General features: G+C 43.9%; 1 protein-coding gene across 1 annotated transcript; it reads right to left on the reverse strand.

The window, feature by feature from the left end:
* Window positions 1-547: 547 nt before the first annotated feature.
* On the reverse strand, window positions 548-24,608 carry LOC144113921 (uncharacterized). The gene is made up of 6 exons (XM_077647314.1): window positions 24,472-24,608; window positions 24,185-24,301; window positions 23,478-23,638; window positions 7,138-7,257; window positions 3,505-3,724; window positions 548-764 (listed from the first exon to the last, which is right to left on the reverse strand). The coding sequence occupies exons 2-6, from the start codon at window positions 24,297-24,299 to the stop codon at window positions 646-648; spliced, it is 735 nt and encodes a 244-aa protein (XP_077503440.1). The 5' UTR covers window positions 24,300-24,301; window positions 24,472-24,608; the 3' UTR covers window positions 548-645.
* Window positions 24,609-25,797: the final 1,189 nt, after the last annotated feature.

Genomic DNA, 25,797 nt, shown 5'->3' on the forward strand with positions numbered 1-25,797 from the left:
ATATTTCATAAACGTGAGGTCCAGTCAAGTTTGTATTGGAAAAAATGGTCACTTGAAAGTTGCCAGTGCACAAAAGGCTTACTACGTATTTCTTGGAGTGGTGCCTGGAATCATGGGACCATGGAATCTACTTACACTATGGTTCGTGTTATTCAGTATAGCTACTCAGTTTGAGGTTGGGTTATCTGGCTGGGTGGGTATCTCATTCAAGCTTTAGTAGTACCATATTTACCCAACATTCTATTTTGTATTTAATAGGATGAAACACTGCAACAGACCTTCTGCAGACATAATTTAGCAGTTCTTGTTTGCCTCATAAACAAGGAATTAAACTGGCACTGCATAGCAGCACCCGTTTGCTTTTTCGGTACTACGTAAATGTTTGTGGCAGGAAAAGCACAACTTTTCGACATACATGGGAGTGTGTGGACATGTTGCGTACATTGTATAAATAACATTAACAGAATGCTGATTCAGCTGCATTATGGAGCTGAGTGTGGTCATGCCTCAAATATTGACAGCTCTGAAACAGTGAGATTTACGCAACTTGACACATGAAAAAAAACGTTTATTGTTACTTCGCATGCAAGACTACCGAATCGTACAGAAAGGAGCTGGCTTGTTGTGGAAACACCCGAGGACTGTTTAATTGTGCGAAATGAGGACCTTTTTTGCTGACCTTGTAACACAGATCAGTGGTAAAAAGTCCTTTTGTTTTGGTGTGCTCCGAACACCCTCTGGTACTTCTCGAGGCATTCTTGTGTCTGAAAAATCGAAGACAAGAAATAATGTAACATTCCATATTGCAAGATGGTTGAACCACATTTTGGCCTAGCAATTCCACGAGGCCGCAGAAATAATTGACAGTGAGGCTTCTGGCATCATCAAGACTGCTAAAATCAAGCCGTCTAAGCTGACTGTTGTAACTGGCAGATTATGCAGAACGTGAACTTAATGTGGAACAGTTATTTGAGGTGTTTTGCTCTATAGTTTCTCTACTGGCGGGGCAATTCCATATTGCAAGTGTTCCGGAGCAGAGGAAGTGATGTCTGGCACTAGCCACCTAGTTTCAGAATACAGTACTAATGAATCTTTGCGAATCCAACATACTAGATTGGTCCTGCAGTGGATGGCTCCTGGTTATTTAGACTATCGAAGGGTCTTTAATATGCACTGTTGTATCACTTCACAGTGCATTATGATAACAGCAGAACAATAAAGTTGCTGATCCACCGTGACAGCTGCACAGGTTTCTTCCTCGGTTCCAACCAGACAGGCAGCATGCCTCTGAACCAGCAGCTGCAGTCAGATTGATTTTTTTGCTCTACAGCACTGGTCCATTGCCCTGACAAGCCTGCCTAAAATATGTCCTCTTTAATGTTTCATAGAGAACATGAAGCTCTAGATTGCTCACCCTCCCTCGATGGAAAATCTATCCATAAGGGACCGAAATGCCTTGTGCAGTAAAGCCCATTTTGGCTCTTTTTCCATTGAGGGAGGGTGAGGCGACCCGAAGCCCTTTTCTGATGATTTAACCCCAGAAGATCCGCGCACCAGGCTGGAGGAAATTTTGTACACATTAGAAAACCGGTGAGTACCCGGCAGCACTGCATCTAACACTGCGTGTCACCAACTGTCTCCTATCCCCTTCAAGCGCAAATTAAATCTGCTGAAAAGAAGAATCTTCCTTCGCATAAATGACAATCAGTATACTAAGAAGTGATATGCAAAACATTATGCAAAAATATCCATATTTAAGCATATTTTATTTGCATCTACATTTGTGGAAATAGCGCCTTAAACCTGATACATGAACGCAAGCACTGGTACATTAGTTTGCTTTTTCTAACTGATCGTTAGACATGAATGAATGTTTAGATGTGAGAATATACGCTTCAGGGAATTATTCTCTAGTTCATGACTTATAGAACAGATAAAAGCAGTCATTCTGTGACGACAGGCAGAGGGAAATTCGGTATTTCGAGCACCGAACATGGCTTTTAGATGTGCAGCCTTCACATCAGCACCGTTGTGTAATTAACGTGTTCAGAAGTTTGGGCCAATGGTTGCTTTCATCGTAAGTAATGCTTCACATCCGGCTGTGTCGAAAGTGTCTCCTGTGATCTGAGTACACGTGAAAAGGGAGAGAGCAATAGCATCTTGCAGCCTGTTTTACACGATTTTTACAAAAAAATCAATTTTAAAGGCCTTTGTTCGCTCAGTTTATATCAGAGACCTGAAACAAACTGTTCCCTTGCTCTACCATTGTGCTGATTCTCGTTTGGTAGCCTTGGAGCTAAGGGCCAGCTCTGAACTGGCCATGGTGGAGGGCTCGGGTTCCCCTTTTTCATACCCCCCCCCCCCTTGTGTAGTGCTGCCACTTTGTATTTTTCTGCGTCTCAGGTTTCACAGAAAATGTAATGATTCTTGCTAAAAACCGCAGTGAATTTTTCAAAACGATGGTGCAAAATATGTTCTGCCCGCCACTGAAAATGGTTGCTTCCTCCGGATTCATGCGTTCTACAATCTAGCACAGGTGGTCTCGGATCCCTTTTTGAATATTGGTAAGGAGCCCAAGACCCTCCTAGACCTCCCTGACTAAGCACTGGTCATTGTGCACTGTGTTTGTCGGCTAACTGGCAGTTCTTTCCGACCATCTGCAGGTCTTCATTGCTTGGTCAGCTGCACTTCTTTGGAGGTGCTTCTACATCGGCTATTTTCATGAAAAACACTTCAGCACTGGAGTTGTCCAATGTTCTCTTTGTACAAGCATAGTTTTCAACGCCTGTAAGCAGTGAGCCTATTTCCTACCGTGCGTGCACAAAAAAAAAAACGTGTTGTGGCAAGAAAACACCACTTTGATATTTTCGGCATTAGGGCGCCATGTTCACGTTTGTGGACACGCCACTCTGAACGTCCACCGCAGCACATTTTCTTCACCTGTGACAATGAAAATGGTGTGCCCGTTTCAACATTAACCTATCGAAATATTCCGAGCCCTAAATTGCATCATTCACGATCATTTGTAAAGATAGAATGCCAAAAAGAAAGCTATTTACTCGTCCCGCCAAAGAACGGCGTAATGCACATAATTTCTTTTTTCTTTTTACAAACGCATATCACTGTAGCTGCAAGAGACGGTGCCACAAACTTGACAGGGAGGGTCAAAACAGTAAGAGCGTGGTATTCAAAGGTGGAAATTGGTCTTGCATTTGAAAATATGAAGAGGATTAAGTCGCGTCCACACATGTGGTCACAGCACCTGAAGGGGATACGATATATTAAACGGGACACGTTTGCACAGTATCATTGGGGCCTCAACAGGACAGTTCCTCTCGCTCCACAGATCCCTGAACAAACTTGCTGCTATATTTGAACTAATTTCCATGAGAAGCAATTTAATTGAGCCTTGAGGTGAGCACATCAAAAAGCCCCTGGTGAAATTAGTTCGAATAAAGATTGCAGCAATGAAAATTTTTATCCAAAAAAACCAGCAGTACTAACGAGTCTGTTTTGGTCGAGCTGGGCTTGATACAAGGAAAAAACTGGGTGCTTCAAAAATAACAGCATTCTCCTTTTCATGCGATGCAGTGGGTGTTTGTTCGCTAGCTGTGCAGGCCATGCGAGCTTTTGCCTCTGCAATACGCCTTCTTGATGCTGCAATCCTTGCTTTCTGCAGTTCAGAGGGCGCACACTTTTTTGATATGTGCCTCGTGTTCTTCATCTGTAAAAGACCAGACATACGACTTAAATACAGTTAAATACAGCCAACAGTTCTCTAACACTGAATAACACATTTTAAGCAGCACTTGCACTGTGTAAAGGGCAGGGACTGCCAGCGACTTGGCTGACTGCAACCTGAAAAAATTGTCAGTTACAGCACGTGCGAAAGCAACAACAAATTTAAAAATGACAAGTATGTGCAAATTAGGCCCTTGTCCTTGCACATTCAAAAGGGCTGGTTTAAACAGTAGGTGAATGCCAGGTAGGTGTGTGGGCACTTGCAGTACAGTAGTACTTAGAACACAAAAGACTGAATGCAACACATTAAACAAAACTGGTACTATCCGCAGCAAAAGTTAACGGGATGCAGGTATGCGAGAAGGCGACACAATCATGCAAGCTGATCGTCTGTATATCTTGACATATTGCCAGGTCGATGGGTCGCAAGGGAGAACTAAAATTTTTTTACCAAGGACACCCAAGCAGTAAACATTTGCTGCTGAAAGTACTCTACAAGCATTTTACCAGTTCAGAGACTGACATGAGCAGTACAGCTTCATAAAAAATTAAAAGCTGTTTCTGTGCACAAGGAAAAAAGTTTTTCCCTGGGTACTAGGCAGCAGGGTTCAAAACTTCATATTGATCTGCAGTGCTCTGAAACTTATTGGTAAGCATTTTCTCTGAAAGGTAATGCTTTTGAAAGCTAGTCGGTGCCAGCTACGCTAAGCACAAGAGCACTTAATTTTAAGCCCTCCTTGTGCCACTGCAGCTGTTGTCTCGTCCATTCGAGGACAGATGAGAAGCACAAGAAAAGCAGTCACAGGAAGCAAATGCTTCGACATACTTCGAAATATCCATGCTACGATGCACACAACAGCTCCCAGTGAATACACCATGCCCTTTGTGTACTGTCTGCAGTACACATGCATGATTGTGCTGCACACAACCAATGCCTCAAGGGTGAGTTGGCAGGACTTCAATTCAGTTACTGTCTGCTAACAGATGGCCAAGAAGTCTTTATCATGTACTCATTTTATTCTGCATTTTCTTGCTGAAACCTTTCAGGCCAGTTTCAATTTTTGGAGCCATCAAGGGCACTGTCCAAGCTTTCCAGCAAAGAAATAGTGACCATTATCTGTTCCCTCATGCACTGCTGGGACATTCAATGCAATGAAGAGCAACTGTGGCGTAATGATAGGGTAATATGCAGGCCTCGGAAATTCTGAAATTATTGCCTAAAACAGTACGATCAGCTCCATTTCTTAAAACAACCTCTACCTCGGAAAGAGGGGCTTATTATGAGATGCATATGAAGGAAGCCAGCAGTCACTCAAACCAATGAAAGCAAAGGGAAATGTTTTTTTTTTTTTTTCACTTGGTGCTGATCAATGGGAAATTAGTATTGTAATCATTTTTATCCTGAAATATATTTGAGTAAAAAGTACAAGAAAGTACAACCATATGCCACTGATGGGATCAGAACCCATGACCACCTCCACATATGTGCAGTGCTGTACCAAATGAGCTGCGGCAGTGGTTGTCCAACCTTATATTATTGTGCATCTTTATCGCGAAGACAAATTTTCGCACCATGAACTGCTGGCTTGTTTGCAGGAGAACTGCACACAGAGCTTGGGTATTTCACTAACTTGTCTATCTGACAATGATATTTCAAACCTGGTTCAGCTGCACATCATGTAAACCTGTCATCTATGCTGAGATTGAGGAACCGAAAGATGCCAATACTGGATTTTCGCCGAAAGGCAGTAGTGGCACCATCTGTTGTCTGCAGACGAAACCGTTGCAACATGAAAGGCGCTGATGCGAGCGTTGCAACGTGAGTGGGTCCCCTGATGGCACCACCACCGCCCTTCGGCGGCAACCCAGTGATGGCGGCTTTCAGTTGCAGCGATTACGAGGTTGTATAATGTGCAGCTAAACCCGATAAGTACCGTTGTCAAACTTGCTACGAGACAAATACCCAAGCGTAATGCCCAAGCTCTGTGTGCAGTTTCACTGCAAACGAACCAGGTGGGAAAACTTCAAATTTTAAAGTCTTTACGATGAAGATGCACAGTACTGTACTTCCAGATCCCATTGGCGGCATGTGGTTGTGTACTTTTTAATCGAATGTACTTAAGGTAAAAATGATTACAATACTAATTCCTCATTGATCAACACCACAGATTTAAAAAAAATTGCCCTATGCCTCCCTTGGTTGGAGTGACTGCTGGCTCCTTTCATAACAACCTCACGGGCATTACATAAAAATGGTTATATATAGTACTAATATGCAGGAATTGCCTGATTAAAAATATTGCACACTGCTCTTTACAGCTTTACAGAGGCCAACTAACCATTCAATTTATAGTTGAAATGCGGCACTTCACTTTTCATGCATTTTCGTGCAAGCTTTCAAGTTTTTTTTCTTTCTTGAGAATTTACCAGAATGTCAGATAAAACTGATGTTAAGCCATAAGCCCAATTTCATATATATAAGGAAAAATCTGAGATGCATTGATAACTACCTTTTTCACCCGTAACACGAAAAGAAATATATGGCTCCCTTAGTGGCCTGATCAGAGCGATGTGAAGTTACTGACTACCAGGAAAACTGCAGACTGTCTACTCCACATAATTCCCTCCCATGGCCATGTGTCGTCCTTACCTAATAAAGGGCTTTCAACTCAACTCAGTATTTTCTGAAGCACATATGCATAGAAGTTAATTGGCTTTTCTATCATCCTAAGTGGTTTACAAGCTGTCTGCACAAGAAAAAATGAAATATATATTGCCACTAATGCTTTTCAGCACAAATTTGTGCAGCCGTAGAAGATTCTTCTGTCTGAAAGGTTTTTGCTGCCACTGGATAATAAAGAAAAAAAAATTGAAGGTAAACTGCAATGGAATGTGTTGTACACTTCCGAAATAACGGTAGTTTTTGAAGAAGCTGCAGTAACTACATAACCACATGGTTCTTTTGCTGGTGTGCCGCTGTTCATAGCCATTTTAAACAATTTCCAATTTTTAATGGCTAATTCAATTGTACTCTCAGCTCAGAAATAACGCACTACTTCCCTTGAAAAAAAAAATGTATTTCTCATGTTATGCAAACCATGTTGTGCATGCTTTGCGTGCATGCATGCAACGTTAGAACTTCCTGGCTGAGAGCTGCCAAAGAGTAGCAGTCGGTTGTATTCACTCAGCAAACATTACCCTAGCTGCTTCTAGGAGAAAAAAAAGGGGGGGGGGGGATAAGGGACAGGGGAAAAAGGAAGCAAGAATAGAAATGTCATTTATATGCACGCACACATGTCCAAATTTACTTGCAGACACATACCACACAGAGCAAAAAAAGGGCTGCAGCAATGATGAACTATCGTTTTACTAAACACACAAGAAAAGAAAACCCACATCATTAGCTTCACGCCCAGCTCTTGTCAAATCTGTGCTGGTGGCCTCAGGCTGTTCAGTACACCATGCATTCTCCTGCAGCTTGACGAGCTGGCCAAATTTCTTGTTGACATCTTCAACCTGAAAATTGCATTAGTAAGAATGCATGAATAAAAATAATACAGGTCTTATTAGTGCTTGGTTTGCTAACACTTTCAGGCCATATATTGCATCTATTTCTAAGCTGCTAGTGTTTTTATCCACTCCATGCACAGAGACATTGCACAACACACTGAAACCTTTGCATCTGTAATGCAGCCACCGCATTTCGGATGCAAAAACTCCTGTGTGATTAGGCCCCCATGTGCAGGTTCAGCCCATTTCTGATGTCGGTATTTGTGCACCAGTAGATACACATGGGCTACACTGATAGGCCACACTCTTCCCGAGATGATCTCGAGTTTATCTTGTAAGCAGAAAATGCTTGCTCTGTTCAGCTGGTCTTAGTCACTGGAATTTTCATTTGTTACTGTGCCTACTGGGTACAAAAGAATGCTTGGCATTCCTATTAAACTAGTTGGTAGTCTGCGCTCATATGTATAGAGTGTTTCTTTTGTGTGCCGTCTTCTGCACTGTCTATTCTGGACTCTCAAAATGAACAACCAACGAATCCAAACAAGTTTTGCTTGATCCCATATGTTGGAAGAAATGTGCAAGTATTTCTTGGAAATTGTCTCCAGTATTTTTGGCTGTGACTCTAGTTGAGCATTACAGCTGTTCTGCTTTATTGCCGCAGTATAATCTGCCAATTAGAGAGTAGAGACACCAAATTTCGACACCGTTGTAGTACAATTCCTGGATATGCTAGCATTACTTTCACCATATATCAGTTCTGGCTGAGGTGTAAAAACTTAAGACACTTAAGCTCCGCCATAAGATTGTGTTGTATTGAGTTTTATATAAAGGCACATAAGAAACTGAGGCTATCATGCACTAAACACGAGTTTAAAAGTCTGTTTATTTGACTATAGTTTTTCCGATCTATACTTTGTTTAAAACATTTAACATTGTTTAAAATATGTTTATGGTTGTTTATGTTTATGGGGGTTTAACGTCCCAAAGCGACTAAGGCTATGAGAGACGCCGTAGTGAAGGGCTCCGGGAATTTCGACCACCTGGGGTTCTTTAACGTGCACTGACATCACACGGTACACGGCCGGGTTCGGGCCAGCAGCCGAGCGCCATAACCACTCAGCCACCGCGGCGGCTTGGTTTAAAATAAAGGATCATTTTCAACTAAGAGCAAAGTTGGATCGAATGATATGTGTTCATTGTAAAACACAGCAAAATGTTTTTTCCTTAGTGTTTCCAGTTTACCGCATGAAAATAAAACATAGAAGCTGATCTCCACACAATTCACATAGGGACTTGTCTTGTTTTGTTAGTATGAAGTTATGTGTAAGGTGTGTGCCTTATATAACAAGGCTGCGGAAAATCACTGCCTTGAAGTACTCCTGTTGTGTGCAAGACTTCCATTCACCCAAAACTGGCTTTACCAAGAATAGTTTCTTATTTACTCCATTGTTCCAAGCGGATTGCCATTTTTTTTTCTTAATTTGCAATGTAGTAGATTCATGAAATTTTATTCATGAAAGCCTGAGTTATGTACTGGATACAATTTTTTAGGTGGCGGTCTTGCTGAACCATACACAGTGTATATGACATGTTCTATTAGACCCACAATGCTTTCTTGAGAGCACTTGGACTATGTTCAGAGATTGGGAGGCTTTCTTTTTTAAGTGTTTATGTGAGGTAAGAATGAGTTTTTTTGTCAGATGTTACACCTAAAAATTTATTTTCTTGTTTTACTAGAAGTATAATTTCAATTATGTCCAGGGTGGGATCAATCTGCAAACCTCTTTTGAGGGAGAAAAGAATAGAAACTCATTTGTTTTTTTAGGGAAGACTTCATAAATCCTTTTTTGTCAGCCCAAATCGCTGGTTTGTTGAATGTGAATTGTATCTGTCTTCCTCAAGTTGGTAAGCTGGACGATGTGCATGCAATTTGAAGGACGTCAGCATGCACGGCATACATGATGGACTTCGGAATTTTAGCTATGAAATTCAGTTTCATCACAAAAAGTGTAGTACTTAAAATACACCCCTGAGGTAGCCCATTTTCCTTAATGAAGTTCTCGAAAGAATTGAAGCCAGGTGCACATAAAATGAATAGTCAGACATCTTTCAAGCAGTTTGGCATCATAACGCGGATACCTAGGTTTGCTAGGTCGTGGGGAATTCCAAACCTGCATGTGGTATCGTAACCCTTCACCATATCACAGAAAGCTGTCAGTGTTTGTGCATGAATGCTTCTCGGACTGTGTTTTCAAGGCAGATGAGATTGTCAGTTGTTGAACATGCCTTTTTAAATATACACTGGTGGTTGTCAAGAAGTTCATGAAATGAGAGCAATCAACCTAATATTCAACACACTTTCAAAAAAATTTGGCCACACAACTCGCGAGTTCTATCGGTCTATAACTGCCAGGAGAGGTTGGCAGCTTTCCAGATTTCAGGAATGGTACAATAACTGCTTTTTTCCAAGCTTCCGGTATTTCCCCCGATTTCCATATTTTGTTAGAGAACTGCAAAAGTGCCTCTATGGTTGCTTCAGAGAAGTGGGCCAGCATTTCATAATGTATTTCATCAGGGCCGGGTGCTGGCTGTTCACAGACAGACAGTATTTCATGGATTTCTTTGAGTGTAATTAAGTTATTATAAGGCTTGTTCAAACTGCCACTTGTCAGAAGTCTGTTTTCTAGCTGTGTTTCTGTACTTCAAAAACTGTGTAATGTAAGGAACTAGAAACTGTAGATAGATGTATGTCTGCCTGCTCATCAATACTTTTGTGTACCTGGGGCTGTGAGAAAGGGGATCGTGAAGGGGGAGTAGTTGCCATTTAGTTTGCAGACTTGCTCCCACATTTTCATTAAGGTGCTTCAACTGTCTATGGATGATATATAGTTTTCCGCGAAGTTTTCTCAGCGCTCCAACGAATATGCCTTGCTTTGGCTCTCGCCATTATGAAATTTATAAGGTTTTCATGTGTTGGGTATCTACGGAAAATTCCCTATGCTTTACTTTGCTCCTTTTTTGCTTCTTACATTCTTGTGAATACCAAACCTTACGATTTTGTTGCACCACTCCCTAGGAATGAGGAACAGTTAAGCACGCAGCAATAATAATACAGGTTGTGAACATTTCATTAACTTCGTCGACACCACTATCATCCAAACACATTTTCTTCTGACTGGCTTTTCTTGAAACAGCTCCCCGTTGGCTAAGTAACTCCCAACGGCGAGGTTTGCTCGGGATGATTGATGGTGAGGATGGTGGCTGATAATGACAGGCCCATGATCACCTCTGTATGGGCTACCCAGAACATACCATTTAAAATCGGTAAAGACAGATGGCGAAGTAAAAGATAAATCTAAACACCTCATTCTTCTAGTGCTTGAGGAGCAGTAATTGTGCTTTCCTATATTCAGTAGGCAGACATTGCTCGGAATAAAATCTGCTAAAATGCAACCAGTAGCGTCATTTTGTTCCCTTCCCCAAAAAAAGAGAAACCCGCCACGGTGGCTCAGTGGTCAGGGCGCTCGGCTACTGATCCGGAGTTCCCGGGTTCGAACCTGACCGCGGCGGCTGCGTTTTTATGGAGGCAAAACGCCCCTGTGCTGTGCGACGTCAGTGCACTTAAAGATCCCCAGGTGGCCGAAATTATTCTGCAGCCCTCCACTATGGCACCTCTTTCTTCCTTCACTCCCTCCTTTATCCCTTCCCTTATGGCACAGTTCAGGTGTCCAACGATATATGAGACAGATACTGCACCATTTCCTTTCCCCAAAAACCAATTATTATTATCCCCAAAAAGAGTAGTGAGCATTAAAATCGCCCACTACCAGATATGGCTCCAGTAGCTACCTGAAATAGCGCTTCTAAATCATAAGTGTTACTGTTAGATGTGGCTCAAGACATACAGAACATGTAATTATTTTAAAATAAGAATGGTGAATGCTACAGCTTCATATTTGGTTTTAAGCTTTATATCATGGGTTGTAACACCACTCTGGATAATAGAACCACTCCAAAGAACCTACTCGCTTGCTCTCTGTCACACCAAAAGACTTAATACCTCTTTAAAATAATTTTTGTAGAGGTCCTAAGCTGCTCTCTCGTAAGGAGACCGGAGAAAGCAAGTTCAACTGTTGCATCACTGTCTAACAATTTTGTTTACGTATGATTGCTTCTCGGACTATGTTTTCAAGGCAGATGAGATTGTCAGTTGTTAAGCATGCCTTTTTAAATATACACTGGTGGTTGTCAAGAAGTTCATGAAATGAGAGGATAATCATTAACCTAATATTCAACACACTTTCGAAAGATTTTGCCACAGAACTCGCGAGTTATATCGGTCTATAACTGCCAGGAGAGGTTGGCAGCTTTCCAGGTTTCAGGAATGGTACAATAACTGCTTTTTTCCAAGCTTCCGGTATTTCCCCTGATTTCCATATTTTGTTAAAGAACTGCAAAAGTGCTTCTATGGCAAGATAACCACTGGTTTAAGTAACGGGGTGGATTCCAAGAGAAGGTAAGCATAGCAGGGAGCTGCAGAAGGTTAGGAGGGCGGATGAGATTAAGAAGTTTGCAGGCGAAGGACAGGGTTAATTGGAGAGACATGGGAGAGGCCTTTGCCCTGCAGTGGGTGTAGTAAGGCTGATGACAACTGATGGGCGACTTCAATGCAAAGGTGGGCCACGCAATAGGAGACTATGGGATAGGTTCTAGAAATAGCAGGAAAGAGTTATTAATCAAATTCGCAGATAAAAATAATTTACGGATTATGAATACCTTCTTCCGCAAACGATAAAACAGGAAGTGAACCTGGGAAAGCCCCAATGGTGAGACTAAAAATGAAATTGACTTCATACTATGCACTCAACCTGGCATCGTTCAGGATGTGACATTCCTCGGAAAGGTGCACTGTAGCGACCACAGAATGGTAAGGTCTTGAATTAGCTTAGACTTGAAGAGGGAATGGAAGAAGCTAGTGAAGACGAAGTCCATTAACGAGTTTGCGGTAAGAGGGAAAGTACAGGAATTCAGGATAGCGCTCCAAAACAGATATTCAGCTTTAACTGAGGAAGACGATCTTGATGTTCATGCAATGAACGATTATCTGACAGCCATCATTACAGAGTGCGCAGTAAAACTAGGCGGTAGGAGAGTTTGACAGGATACTGGAAAGCTATCTCAGGTGACGAAAGATCCGATTAAGGAACGCCAAAGCATGAGGGCGTCTAACCCTACCGACAGAATAGAACTGACAGGGTTATCGAAGTTAATAAATAAGCGCAAGGTAGCCGACATAAGGAAGTTTAATATGAAGAGTCGAGCATGCTCTAAAGAACGGAGGAAGCCTAAAAGCTGTGAAGAGAAAACTAGGCATAGGTAAAAACCAGATTTATGCGTTAAGAGACAAGGAGGGCAATATCATTAGCAATATGGATAGGATAGTTAACGTAGCCGAAGAGTTCTACACAAATCTGTACAGTAGCCAATGTAATCAGAGAGTTAATGAGAAAGACAGTAGCGCACAGCAATGAGTCATCCCGCCAGTAATGAAAGAGGAAGTCAAGAAAGCCTTAGGAGCAATGGAAAGGGGAAAATCAGCTGGGGAGGATCAGGTAACAGCAGATCTGTTGAAGGATGGAGAGGAGATTGTGCTAGAAAAACTAGCCACCCTGTATATGTAATGCCTCATGACCTCGACCGTACCAGACGCTGGGAAGAATGCAAACATTATCTTAATTCATAAGAAGAGAGACGCCAAGGACATAAAAAATTGCAGACCGATCAGCTTACTATCCATTGCCTACAAGGTATTTACTAAGGTAATCGCTAATAAAGTCAGGGCAACCTTAGACTTTAATCAACCAAATGATCAGGCAGGCTTTCGTAAAGGATATTCCATAATAGATCATATTCACGCTATCAATCAGGTGATAAGAGAAATGCGCAGGATATAACCAACCTCTATATACAGCCTTCATTGATTACAAGAAAGCATTAGACTAAGTGGAAACCTCAGCAGTCATACAGGCATTGTGTAATCAGCGTGTAGAAGAGCCTTATGTCAAAATACTGGAAGGTATATATAGCAACTGCACAGCTACCATAGTCCTCCATAAAGTAAGCAATGAAATTCCAATAAGGAAGGGCATCAGGCATGGAGACACGATCTCACCATTGCTATTCACCGCCTGTTTACAGGAGGTATTTAGAGGCCTGAATTGGAAACAGTTGGGAAGAGTAAATGGAGAATACCTAAATAATCTGCGATTCGCTGATGACATTACCTTGCTAAGGTCAACTGCAAATCATGATCAATGAGTTAGACAGGCATAGCAGAACGCTGGGTCTAAAAATTAACATGCAGCAAGGTAATGTTCAACAGTCTAGCAAGAAAACAGCAGTTCACAATAGGCAGCAAGGGGCTGGAAATGGTAAAGGACTTAGAGCAGGTAGCGACAGCTCATCCAGATCATGAGAGGGAAATAACTAGAAGGATAAGAATGGGGTGGAGCACATGTGGCAGGTTCTCTCAGATCATGAATCGCAGTTTACCAATTTCCCTCAAGAGAAAAGTGTACAACAGCTGTATCTTACCGGTACTCACCTACAAGGCAGAAACGTGGAGGCTAACGTAAAGAGTTCAGCTTAAGTTAAGGACAACGCAGTGAGCAATGAAAAAAAAAATGATAGCTGTAACGTTAAGAGACCAGAAGCGGGCAGAGTGGGTGAGGAAACAAATGCGTTTTAATGACATCCTAGTCGAAATCAAGAGGAAGAAATGGGCTTGGGCAGGGCATGTAATGCGAAGGCAAGATAACCGCTGGTCCTTAAGGGTAACAGAGTGGTTGATTGATTGATTACAAACGTCTTTATTTCTTCAATGTTCTCCGAACATGTGGGTGGACCGCCTAGTCCGGTAGTCCACTGGCTGCTGCTGCTGCGCTGGCCCTCCCCACCAGCCAGTGCTGACGGTCAGGATCATCGCTGAGCAGAATAGCCTCCCACTGCTCCTCCGAGGGGTTGGGAATGGGGTCAACTAAGGGATTATATTGGCATGCCCACACCATATGGTAGAGGTTAGCTACCGCTCCACAATGTGGACACTGTGGAGAGTATAGTGTAGGGTACCACTGGTGTAATTTAGCTGGTGTTGGGTAGGTGTTGGTTTGTAGTCTCCTAAGGGTGTTCTCTTCTAACTTGTTGAGGGATTTGTGTGGTGTTGGGTACTCCTTTCTGGCTGTTCTGTATGGCGCAAGATTGTCAGCATACACTGCTAAGCCTATTAGGTCGCGGCACCCTTCATGGTCATCAGGGGGAGACGTCCGGTATAGAAGAGCTCGGGCATGCCTGTGGGCGGCTTCGTTTCCTCCTGGTAGTTCCAGGTGACCGGGGAACCAGATTACTGAGACCTGGTTGGGTGGATGCTTAGTCAGCAATGACAACCCTGACTTGTGAATTAATCCGTTATAGAAGTTTCGACAGGCGTTCTGGGAATCAGTGAGCACAACGGCGTTGGGGTTAGATGCTACAGCTAATGCAATAGCTGCCTCCTCTGCGTGAGTGGGGTTAGATGTTTTCACCGAGGCGCAGTTCACCATCGACCCTGAAGGCGTTGAGACCACAATAGTCATGACTCCATTATTTGGTCCTGCTGCGTCCACGTAAAGGGTGTTAATTTGCTTGTCCCATTTCTTCTGCAGGGATTCACCTCTTGCTTTCCTCCTCTCGGTGTTATATGCGGGATGCATATTCCGCGGAATGGGGTGCACGTTTATGCGTCTTCTCACATCGCGTGGGACCTCTTCCCTTTGGTCAATTGTATAGGGTAACAGAGTGGATTCCAAGAGAAGTAAGCGTAGCAGGGGGCGGCAGAAGGTTAGGTGGGCAGATGAGATTAAGAAGTCTGCAGGCAAAGGGTGGATGCAGCTAGCAAAAGACGGGATTAATTGGAGAGACATGGGAGAGGCCTTTGCCCTGCAGTGGGTGTAGTAAGGCTGATGATGATGATGATGACAATTCCAATGGATTAGGAACTTCATGTTGAACGAGTTTCAGGGGGTGGGGGGGAGTTAAAAACTTAGGCGTCCAGATTTTTCAGGCATGCTATTTGGTTTTTTCTTTTCTTTCTCACTCGAGAGAGCTATGCCTCCGCTGCAGAGGAGGTGAGCTTGGCACTGTGTCCATCGCATCTCTAGAGGCGCTGGAGTTGCAGGCCTCTCCCGATGGGGGGTAGCTTGTGGGCTGTCGACCCAGGGGCTGGCGGGCCCTTTGTCAGAGTTTGCAGGGCAGCCTTTGCTAGCAGATGGACCTGCCTCAGGCTCGCTGTGTGTGGCCTGTGCAGGTATCATAGGCCGGTGTGGTGCCCCACCCTGTTGCACCACACCGGCGAATTTGTTTTTGCGCTGAAGTGGAATGTTGAAAAGCATTTACATGCTTCCTGAAATGTTGTTTTCCTTATTGTTGATAATTATTACCTCTTTTTTACAGGATGGACATGACCTCAAGTATGCGGAGCAGCCCCATTCACGGTTGGCGCACCTTAACGCTGTGTTGCAGTCATTGGATTGGCGTTCATTAGATGCTCATTTGGCACAAATTTGGCGGCGATGACAACTCTGGGATGTATGGCCGAACCTCTGGCACTTGAAGCACCGACAAGGATTAGGAATGTATGGTCGGACAGTTATTTTCGTGTATCATACTTCTACTGATTTAGGAAGCAGGCTGGAAACAGAAGTCAGGACTAAGTTCTTTGGCAAGAGCCGGGAAGTTTAATACAATTTAATTAGGACAATCGGCCGCACAGGACAATAATTTGAAGTTTCTAAGAATGCCTGGAAAGTGTAGATAGAGTTCCCGCGATAAAAAGACTAGTTCAGATTCCTCTTTAGTGCACCTTTAAAGGGCAACTGACCAGGTGCCTGAGCATTTTAGACAAACAAGCCCAGTGCATAGATGAGGCATCGAAGAAAACCTGTGCAAAATACTAGAGCCATGCGCGCCCCGAAAAGCAGTAAAAATTCACATCAGAGCCAGTCCGCTCTTTCCTTCGAGAAGCCAACCTCCTTATCTCTACTCTGGCTCCCGAGCCTTCAAGTTGACATCATCTCGAAGACCCTCGCGAAAGGCATTCCTTTGTCGCGTCGTTTTGACTGACGGGCGAAGGGTGGGCGTAGCCAGTTCGTCGCGTCGTCTGCTCGTTGAATGCACGCTTTCCGTAGCGCCTTCCGTTTAAGCACACGCATACAACACCCCCCAACAGGGTTTTAGCTACTCGTGCCAGTTCATGTATGCTTCAGCGTGTTCTGTGCATGTGCCGTGTCGTGTTTCGTAGAGCCTTTCCCTCCCTCGCACACTCGACCGCTCCGCATACACACTGCTTCTCGCTCGTCCATCTTGTCTAAACTGCCGCTGCCTTAGTTTTTCTTGGCTCCGTTGGAAGACAGGAAGTTTAGGAGCAGAGAAAAGACAAACGCAGAGAACACAAACACCCACGGAGAAGTGCAAATGTGCAATTCCAAGAAATACCGGACGGTTCCCGGGTCCGCGCTTCGCCGTACGTTTCGTACAAAAGAGACGTCCGGCCCTCCGGTCGTAAAACGGCGGGAAGGCTTCTCTCACACACATACACGCACAAAAAAAAAAACAGTCATGAAAAGGAAACTCGCTAACTGGGTATGTCAGTGACAAAAGCAAACAGATATATGAAATGATGCGCTCGCCAACATGTTGAAGTTGTCGAGCCGATCGCGTCTCTCGATCGTTCCGTGTGCAGAGAAAATGCAACGACGCTGTTTCGTCATTGGATGTGCACGCAGCGACTGGAGCCGAACCACAATCCTAGGCAAAAACGTCTCCCAGGCAAAGCAGCCTCAGATAACATCGAAGGCGCGGAGTGCAGAAAAACATTGTGGGTTCTCTGCTGCTTGTAGAAGTGTATTATTTGGCTCATGTGTTCACGGCAACACAATGCAGTGATTGAGCAAGTTGATGTCCTCTCCTCGGAAGGTGTTTCAGAGCCCCTTTAAGTGATGAGCTACTGGCCGGCAGGTGGCAGTTTCAAACACAGCCACCGGTGCAGCCTGCGAGACGCAGGTTGCTCTTAATGCGCACTCTATTGCTACCAGTCATTAATTTAACTGCCACCTGCACGCGTTGGCAGTTCGCTCACAACTCGGTGGGTAGGTTGTGATGACGTCACAAGCTCAAATGATCTAGGTGCAGGTGGGCCACGTGCTTTTCTTGAAATGCCAACGCAGAGGTTGCTGTTGAACGGGACCCTTAACGCTGTTGCATTAAAACATATTTCAAAATGATGTTAAAGTTCGCAAAAGTCAGCAGACTAGCCATGCTGGACCTTCGGATATAGACAGCAGTACACTGTAGATGTGGAGACTCAAAATTTCATTTCAGATAGGGCTCCCGGTAGGTAATAATGACATCGTCAAGCAAGCTGCGCCACACTTTCTCGGTCCTACCAGTTGCGAAACTCCGAATCACAATCCGGCCAGCATCAGTAGCTGATTTCTGGGGGTTAGCAAATGGTGACACTACCCATCCCATGAACACAGGCATAAGCTCTTCACAGCTCTACAACTGCTTTTAATTGCTTGAGACAGTATGTCTGAATACTACAAGCGGTGTTGCCATCTGTTAACTTAATTATTGCATGGACCTTACGGTGATTTTCACAACCAGTGTAATCAAAAAGCTTCGCAGCCCTGCAAGTGATTTATTCATGGTCTCCTCGATTTGGCTGCAGTTTCTGCATCAGTTCAAGAGGTGCAGCACTCCCACACTCGATTTGACAGTGCAGCTAGCCCCACCTGCACTTCGGCACTCACCACTAAAGGAGGAATGGAAGGAACCACAATATAAAAACACAAGTGGAAGTTGATTTCTAAAAGCTAGGTTGTCATGCTAATGTTGGGTTTCTGCGCTGGGTGGAGCAAGAGGTCGGGCCTCACATGGTCTGCATGTTGATGACAGCGACGGAACTGCTGCTTAACCGTCGAGGTAGCCAGTACATGACACTTGTGCATGGCTTTGCATCAGTGTCCTTATATGCAGCGGAAGAGCCAACTTAACTAAGCAACTGCCCTAGTGGGTGATGGCAGTTATCAAGGCCAATGTACAGCACAGTTTATTTGCAACTTACTTACAAATCGACCAAGGCGGTTGCTATCATGCAAAGCGATCAGGAACCTTAGGCCAGAGCTCACTCCTCGCGAAACCCTGTCAGCCTGACCAATTTCACTAGCGCAAAGCATAGCGGCTACTCGTTCACTGAACCGGCACCAGCACCAAGGCTGGCCCTCTCCGCTCTCTCCACCACGAGCAGTGCTGCATTTCCCTTTTGGTGCTAATAGGCCACTCCACCACAAGCACACCAGTGCCTACGAGATTGTTTACTCGTGAGCACCGCATGCATTCCATGAAGCCGTTTACGCAATTACAGCACAAACCATAATCAAAAAGAAAGCAGCAACCGAATGCGGCCAACATGCAGCTGGGACTGCGAGCAGCGCTCTGTCTGCAATCTTGGCTTTGCTGTCCGTTGCGGGAACATCTAGCCCTCAACATGTGGCTTGCTGCTGAACTGCCACGTTTCATACCTCTCTCCAAACCCAATGAGTCTGCGTGCTGATATTACCTTGCAGGAAGAAAAATAACTTCAAAGGCCTTGACTTTTCACAGCCGGCTAACCATTGTTCTCGCAGTGTGAAGTTTGTTTTCAAACAAAGCCATTTGGATGGCACTCGGTAGGAAAGGGGGTAGGAGTGGGGCTGCACAACCAGCCCTAATAAAATAATTGCAGAAAGCACCCAGCTAATGGCATCTGAGTGTTGGGTGCTTTATGACCCTCTGTACAATGGCCCACCAACCTGACTGCTAAAACCTCCCGGTTTGCAGAGGAGTGTAAAGTAGCGGTGTAATACCTCAAAATGCACTTCACAAATTAATCTGTTAATTTGCTCCTTTGTCTTTGTGAAACTCCCATCAATAACCAGCTAGTTGCAGTGCATATATTGAAGAATACTGACATTTTTCGGTTTAAACAGAATTTTGAAGCCTACTCGGCATATGTTTATAGTTGTCGAAAGTTGGGCTAGTTGGTTGATATGCATACTGAAGAAGTTGGCGCGGAACAACGAGGACAAGTTGTTCCTCGTTGTTCCCCCTTGTCATCGTTGTTCCGCGCCAACTTCTTCAGTATTTATAGTTGTCAGTTTTTTCAGTTTAAACCAAAAAGTCCAACCCCTAGTATAGGCTACTCTTGGTTTTCAGACATACTCGCTCATCAAGTAGTACTTCTCTCCCAGCCTTTGACAGTCGTGAAGGAAGCCTTGCGATCAAAGAAGTGGCAGGAGATGTGTTCGAGGTGTTGGATCAATGACTTGGCAAGGCATGCAAAAGGTGATTAGCATCAGTTTTCTTTTAGTTTGCCCATTGTACCTGTTCTTCCATGTCGCTCATCAAGCAATGTATATGTACATGTAAATTTCTGCAATAAATGTCGTTGAAGTCAGCGCCGTGTATGCTCCCTGGTGTCTTAGTCCCCGTCCTTTGTGCTGTTTTAAGATAAGAAGTCTATGCATGTGTTTCGGGAGGTGGTCACAGTTAAGCGGGAGAGGAATTACACTGTTGCACATGACATCACTCGGCTAGGACAGCTCAGTGGGGTGCGTTGTGGATTTAGCAAAATATAGACGCTCATACCTCGAGATATTCTGAGGTTGGTTTCATGAAAACACTGCAAAAGTTTTCCTTGCTCATAGGCTGCATGTTGTCAGCTCGGCGATTGGCATATAAAACTGCAGTGTTGGTCTGTTGTACTGGGGATGAGCAGGCAAGGACAACGCCGAAGATGCGCCCATGGCCTTGCATTTTCATGAAGCAATGAATGAGTGTTTCGTGAGCACACAAAGCATCCAGCGGTTTTGAGGGCCCTATAAGTTGCAGCCTACAAAGTCAAAACCAAGCTGAAGGTGAAAGAAAAAGTGCTTTAATAAATTATCTAACGTCCACCGGGGGTATACCTCCTGCAATTTTATCTTTCCTAAAGTCCTGCATGTCTGTATAAGTTAAAAAAAAATTTCAGTGTCTCAAGTTCTTTCAAATGTAGTGAATTGTGCACTTTCATTCTTTCTCTCTGTCCTGTCTTTGATGCCCAATACCTTCTCCTACATGAAAGTGGAACTTTAAAGCTTTATTCTGTTTGCTCTATTTCTGCAGTTCAGTCAGGTTCGTTTGTAAGCAGAGCATTTTGCAGTCCCTTTGTTCACGATTCTCAAAATAAGTTCCTCGATTCAGTAGCTGAGCTTTTTTCGAAAGGATATCCCAAAATATTCCAGGACTGGGACGTTTGTCATTTAGCAAAGAACTCTCTCACACCTTTCAGATGCTATGTATACAGCTGTGTACATTGTGAACTTGCAGCCTTTTCTAACAGTGCTGTATGCATATAGCACTGTCTGCATTGTATGCATAAAGCACTGTATGCTTTATGTATACAACTTAACCCTGTAGGGAGGCTCTGCCCACATTCAGGACCATCACACACAATTCCTCCACAACAACAAAAAAGGTCTGTTGAAGTTTTTCTTGTCAGCTAAAAAAGATGCCAACTGCCAAATTAAATTATAAGCTCACGAATTTTTATACTCCTGGCTTGTTCCATATAGGCAAACACTGAAAGGCTTAAGGCTTATTTGAATTACTATTGTGACTGGTGAGCGAAGTAGTACAGGACCCCGTGGACCATGACCTATTGTTATCAGCTGCTGTTTTTTTAAAGTTGTATCCTAGTATAGCAGTGATTTCTTTGTTTCAAACGAATTCTGCACTGTTCATAGAGCAGCAAGTGCCTTTCTTTGTGTGTGGTTTAGCGAATGAAGGCAAACAATACAGCTTTAGAAGAGAGCGATCGTATTGGTGCATAAAGGTTTTTATTTCGTTCAGAATATTCTAGCGATGAAACACCGTAAACTGTAGAATTGATTCTGGATTTGGACAAAAGGTAGGGGAATAGTGGGGCACCAGTACGTATGTGCACAACACTACTGTAGGATACAACTTAAGAAAACACCAGTTGGTAACACTGGGCCGCAGTCCGTGGCGTCCTGCATTACTCCACTAACCAATCGCAATAGTGAATGAAAGCAACGTTATTGAATGCTTTAATTTATTAAACAAGCCAGGTATCAAAATTGTAGAGCTTATTTTTTCTTGTGATTAGCTTCTTGTTTATATAGCAAGAAAACTACTCTTTTGTTGTGGAGGAATTATACGCAGCAGTGCTGAATGTGGGCAGAGCTTCACTGCAGACTGCAGAAGTTGTGTCCGACTTCAGTGCCCCTTGGATTTTTGGGTTAGTGGGCGATGCTAACCCAAAACCAGTGAAATAGTGTGGCCCCCAAACACTGGAGGGGGTCAGCAACATGGCGACGTACAGCCAAGCAAAGCCATTTGCCTCACCACCAACTCATCATTGCCACTTAACTGTCTCGTATTCGCAGCAATAGTGCATGAACATTTTTATTTTTCTCAAGACGTCTGCACCATAAAATCCTTGCGATAAAACGCCGCAAATTTTAAAACTGATCGATATGATGCCAGAACGTGCGGCACTTTCAAACAGGTTGGTATTGCTCGCTTAAAAAAATAGAGGCTACAACTATTGAATTTCACATAATGAACAGTCTTTATTATTTATTGCTGCCTTTTTTAACGGTGGTGTAAATAAAACTCAGTTTGAGAGATTTACAATTTAGTGTTCCATTAGGTGCTCTTCATATAACATATTACTCTGAGCTTCCCGCGCTTCCAATAATGCCCAGCCCATGCACCCCAGCACTCCCTCGTTTGTGGTTTTGCAGTGGACACCTAGTGTTAATCTTCCAACAGCTCTCAGATTTATTTCTAGTCCCGACAACTTCTGCCCTTAGGCACAAAACCGCATTCCCGAAAGTAAGCCCTGGCACCTTTATTCCTTTCCAAACGCCTCTCAGTACTTCATACTTATTGTACCCCCATAATGCACACGTTTCATTATTGCGGCATCTTTGTCCTTTCACCCTAACAGTCTGTTCATGCTTTTCCATGTATATCTGTCCTCATTTTACCCCCAATATTTGTATTCTGCCAGTCTGGGTATTTTACTGCCTTGTAATGTAAGTACCCGATCAGTGGAACTGTTCAAAATCATCAGACCTGACTTAATCGCGCTGAGAGTGAAGCCTACAGCATCTCCTTTGTCTCCACAATAATTAATCAGATTCTGCAAATCTTCCTGGCCACCAGCTAATAGCACAACATCGACCGCATACATTAAACCGGGAAGCCGCTGTTCTTCGACCCTGCGTACAATAGATTATAACCTAGATTACCTTCTTATAGCCTTCCTTCCATATTTATCATATAAAGCATGAATAGCAGCAGTGATAGAGGACAACCCTGCCTTAATCTTCTGCGTACCTCCACAGCTGTCCTACTTCTTAACCCTTCCCGTGCAGTTTCATGGTGACGCATCGCTGGGTCACCCGAGTCACCTAGTGATCCAAGAATGGACCGCCCATTTCGCGTGCCAAGGTGTGCTTGTCTGGAAACGTCTGCTTTGCCTCCCCGCCACTGTGATAATCTGTTGGCAACCCACATTTATTTTTTAATTTTGCAGCAGCTTGTTGCTGCGGGAGCATTGCTTCATGTATGAAGCCAAAAGGTTGGAGCACCGTTCTGAGGACATTCACAGACAACCGACCCTTCTAGCAGGAATGGACACGGCAATACAAAAATACAGCGCTGCCGGCGATACATTTTTTTGTGGCTGCTCGTGCGTCTGGGGCACTTCTGTCCCTGATAGTGCATTATGGCTCCCCATTCACAGAAGGAAAGCACAATGCGTGTGAATCGTTTCGGGACCGTCAACATACTCATCCTCAAAACATGGAGAAACTACACTATGCATTGCACTATGGATGGTCTGCACGTGTCATCACGAGCAATGTCATGGTGAACCACACCTCACTTCCAGGCCATAGGCTGCAGTAGATAGCCACAAGAAAACTACAGAACAGCCCAGGTTCCCGCTATGTTCATAGTTCGCCAACCTAGAGGCTGCTGTGATAATAGTGCAAGCAACCTATGAAAATACACAACACATAAAGGTAAGCTAATGCAGGAAATTTCACTGCATATCAGCCATTTATAATTAAGGAAAAAATTACCTGAAAGTAAATCATGTCCCAGAAGCCTTGAAGGTCTTCGCACGTAGTTTTTTTCTCTCCAAGATTGTTCTCACAAATGTGGATCAACCCAGCGAACTGAGCAAACCGTTCCTTCATGAGCAAGTTAGCTTGTCCAATTGCAGTCCTTATGTAGCCTTGTGCTGAAAATGGGCAATTTATCAAGTAATTGTTTGCATGCATCTCAGGCAACCTACACAAAGGCATTTAGCTTGTTTGGTGGAATCTACAACATTGATATAGAAGAAGTTAGCGCAAAACTTAGACGAAGACAGAGAAGAAACACACAATACGACAGACGAGCGCTATCGCTCGTCTGTCGTATTGTGTGTTTCTTCTCTGTCTTCGTCTAAGTTTTGCGCTAACTTCTTCTATATCATGCAAAGCCAACTTGCCCGACAACACGCTCTTCTGAACTACAACATTGAGTAGGGAATAGCGAGAACGACGCATTCAAATGGAGCGAAAGCTCCACTGTTATGCAATCATATGCAGTTGAGAAAACTCGCTGACTTCACATAAAAAAAAAAGTTTCTGCCGAAGCTCTGAGACAGTCTTTATAGCAATAGGCTTTATTGCGGATTCTCCGCGCGGCAAGGAATCTTAGTTGTATAGTTTGCAGGCAGCACGGACAGTTCCGGCAGCTACTGCGGCAGCACGAGATATGACAGACGCGGAAGATAACTCACCTTCTTCGCTAATATTTGGTTCCAAGGAGACACTTTCCCAGTACTGGCACATGCTTGCTAAGCGCCTTCTCTCTTCTTCAACTAAATCTCGGAAGTTTGATGTGGTAGGCGCCATGACTGCAAGCGGCAAGAAAAATACGAATATCAACATGCCACCCCGAAAACCGTTACAGCCCACTGCGAAGTGCTAGCAATGAACTCGGCATCCCGCTAAAACTAAATTGTTAAGAAACTAGCTGACAATCTGAACAAAACATTAGAACTTTGCTACTTTCACGTCTAGTCACCTTGAGTGTCGCGGTTCAAAGGCCCAAGCAAAACTCCGGTAGCTGAGTATCAAGAGTCGTTGCAACGGCGGTTGCGATTGTGAAAAAGGCGCGCATACTCATGCGAGCGAAATATTATAGACGCCACAAACAGTCGCCGCCGGTGATTGGTGCATTTCAAATGATGGCATTGGTCGCGTTTCCTAAATTAAAAATAGTTCAAAAATACATATGGTTTTCTTTTTAAAATCTGAATGCCTTAACACAAGTTTGCGTCTAATTTTTAGGGGCATGAACACGGCACGAAGCAATGCCTCCTGAAGAACATGCCTCGATTTCAATGGGCCCCGAGATCACCAAACCATTGCGCAAACTGGCCGCTAGGTAGCGCTAGGTAGCTTGAGCCACCGCCCGATTTAAAGGGTTCAGCCGTATTCTTCCATCCATCCATCCATCCAATTTCGGTTTCAATAGCTGGGAGACTGTGATGCGCGGCGCCGGATCATGTGCTGTTTCATCCTTTTTTCGGGCTTTGAGCAACAACTTTTATTTTGTCAATGATAAAAAACATGTTTTTGAATGTCTCAGAGTGCAGCAAATGCTTAAGAAGTCTGAGCTGACTTCCCCATAATATTGAAAGAGGATCACCAGCTTCGATTTCGAAATCTGAAAGCGTGCTCTGCACGCCGTTCTCTCATGCCGTTAGGACCTTTTGTCGGCTGCATAATCAGTAAATTTTTAACGATTTACAACAAAAGGAGCATGTACGAAACATCAATATTGCAACAAGTGCTTGAAGTGGCTAGAAATGCAGCAAAATAAGTATTTACACTGCATGATGCATGGTTGCTGTTACAATCTTGCTGCGGAGCATTGCGAGATGTTTAGATCGGGTGAACCGGATCTTGGAAGGCCCAGCCTGCGCTGTTTCTGGTCATTTTTCCGACGAGCTTTCGCCGAACGGTACCGCCCTGAATAACGTTGACAAATTTCAAATAAACCCATGCCCCTCTTCTCTATTCTTTCCGCAAGAAACACAGCTCACTGTGCGTTCCTGTGTGATGCACACGCGCACAGTGACGTTGGGAGTAAGACAGCAGGCCTGACTGACCGATTTCTCCAAATGACAAGCACGTGCGTTGATAAAATGACAACTGGAACAAGGGGAGTATCAGACATGGCGACCTACTTGTTAATATTAAAAAAAAACTGCGCTTGAAGGCACAGACACGAGCGCGCTCATAAGGAAAAATGGCATGCGTCGGTGCGATGAAGGCGGCGGAAATCTTTTCTTACTCCAGTTTCAAGAATTTTCGGGATAGAGGTTTCTTGTACATCTTCGCAACT

Source organism: Amblyomma americanum, chromosome 1 (genome assembly GCF_052857255.1).
Source record: "Amblyomma americanum isolate KBUSLIRL-KWMA chromosome 1, ASM5285725v1, whole genome shotgun sequence".
Taxonomy (NCBI): domain Eukaryota; kingdom Metazoa; phylum Arthropoda; class Arachnida; order Ixodida; family Ixodidae; genus Amblyomma; species Amblyomma americanum.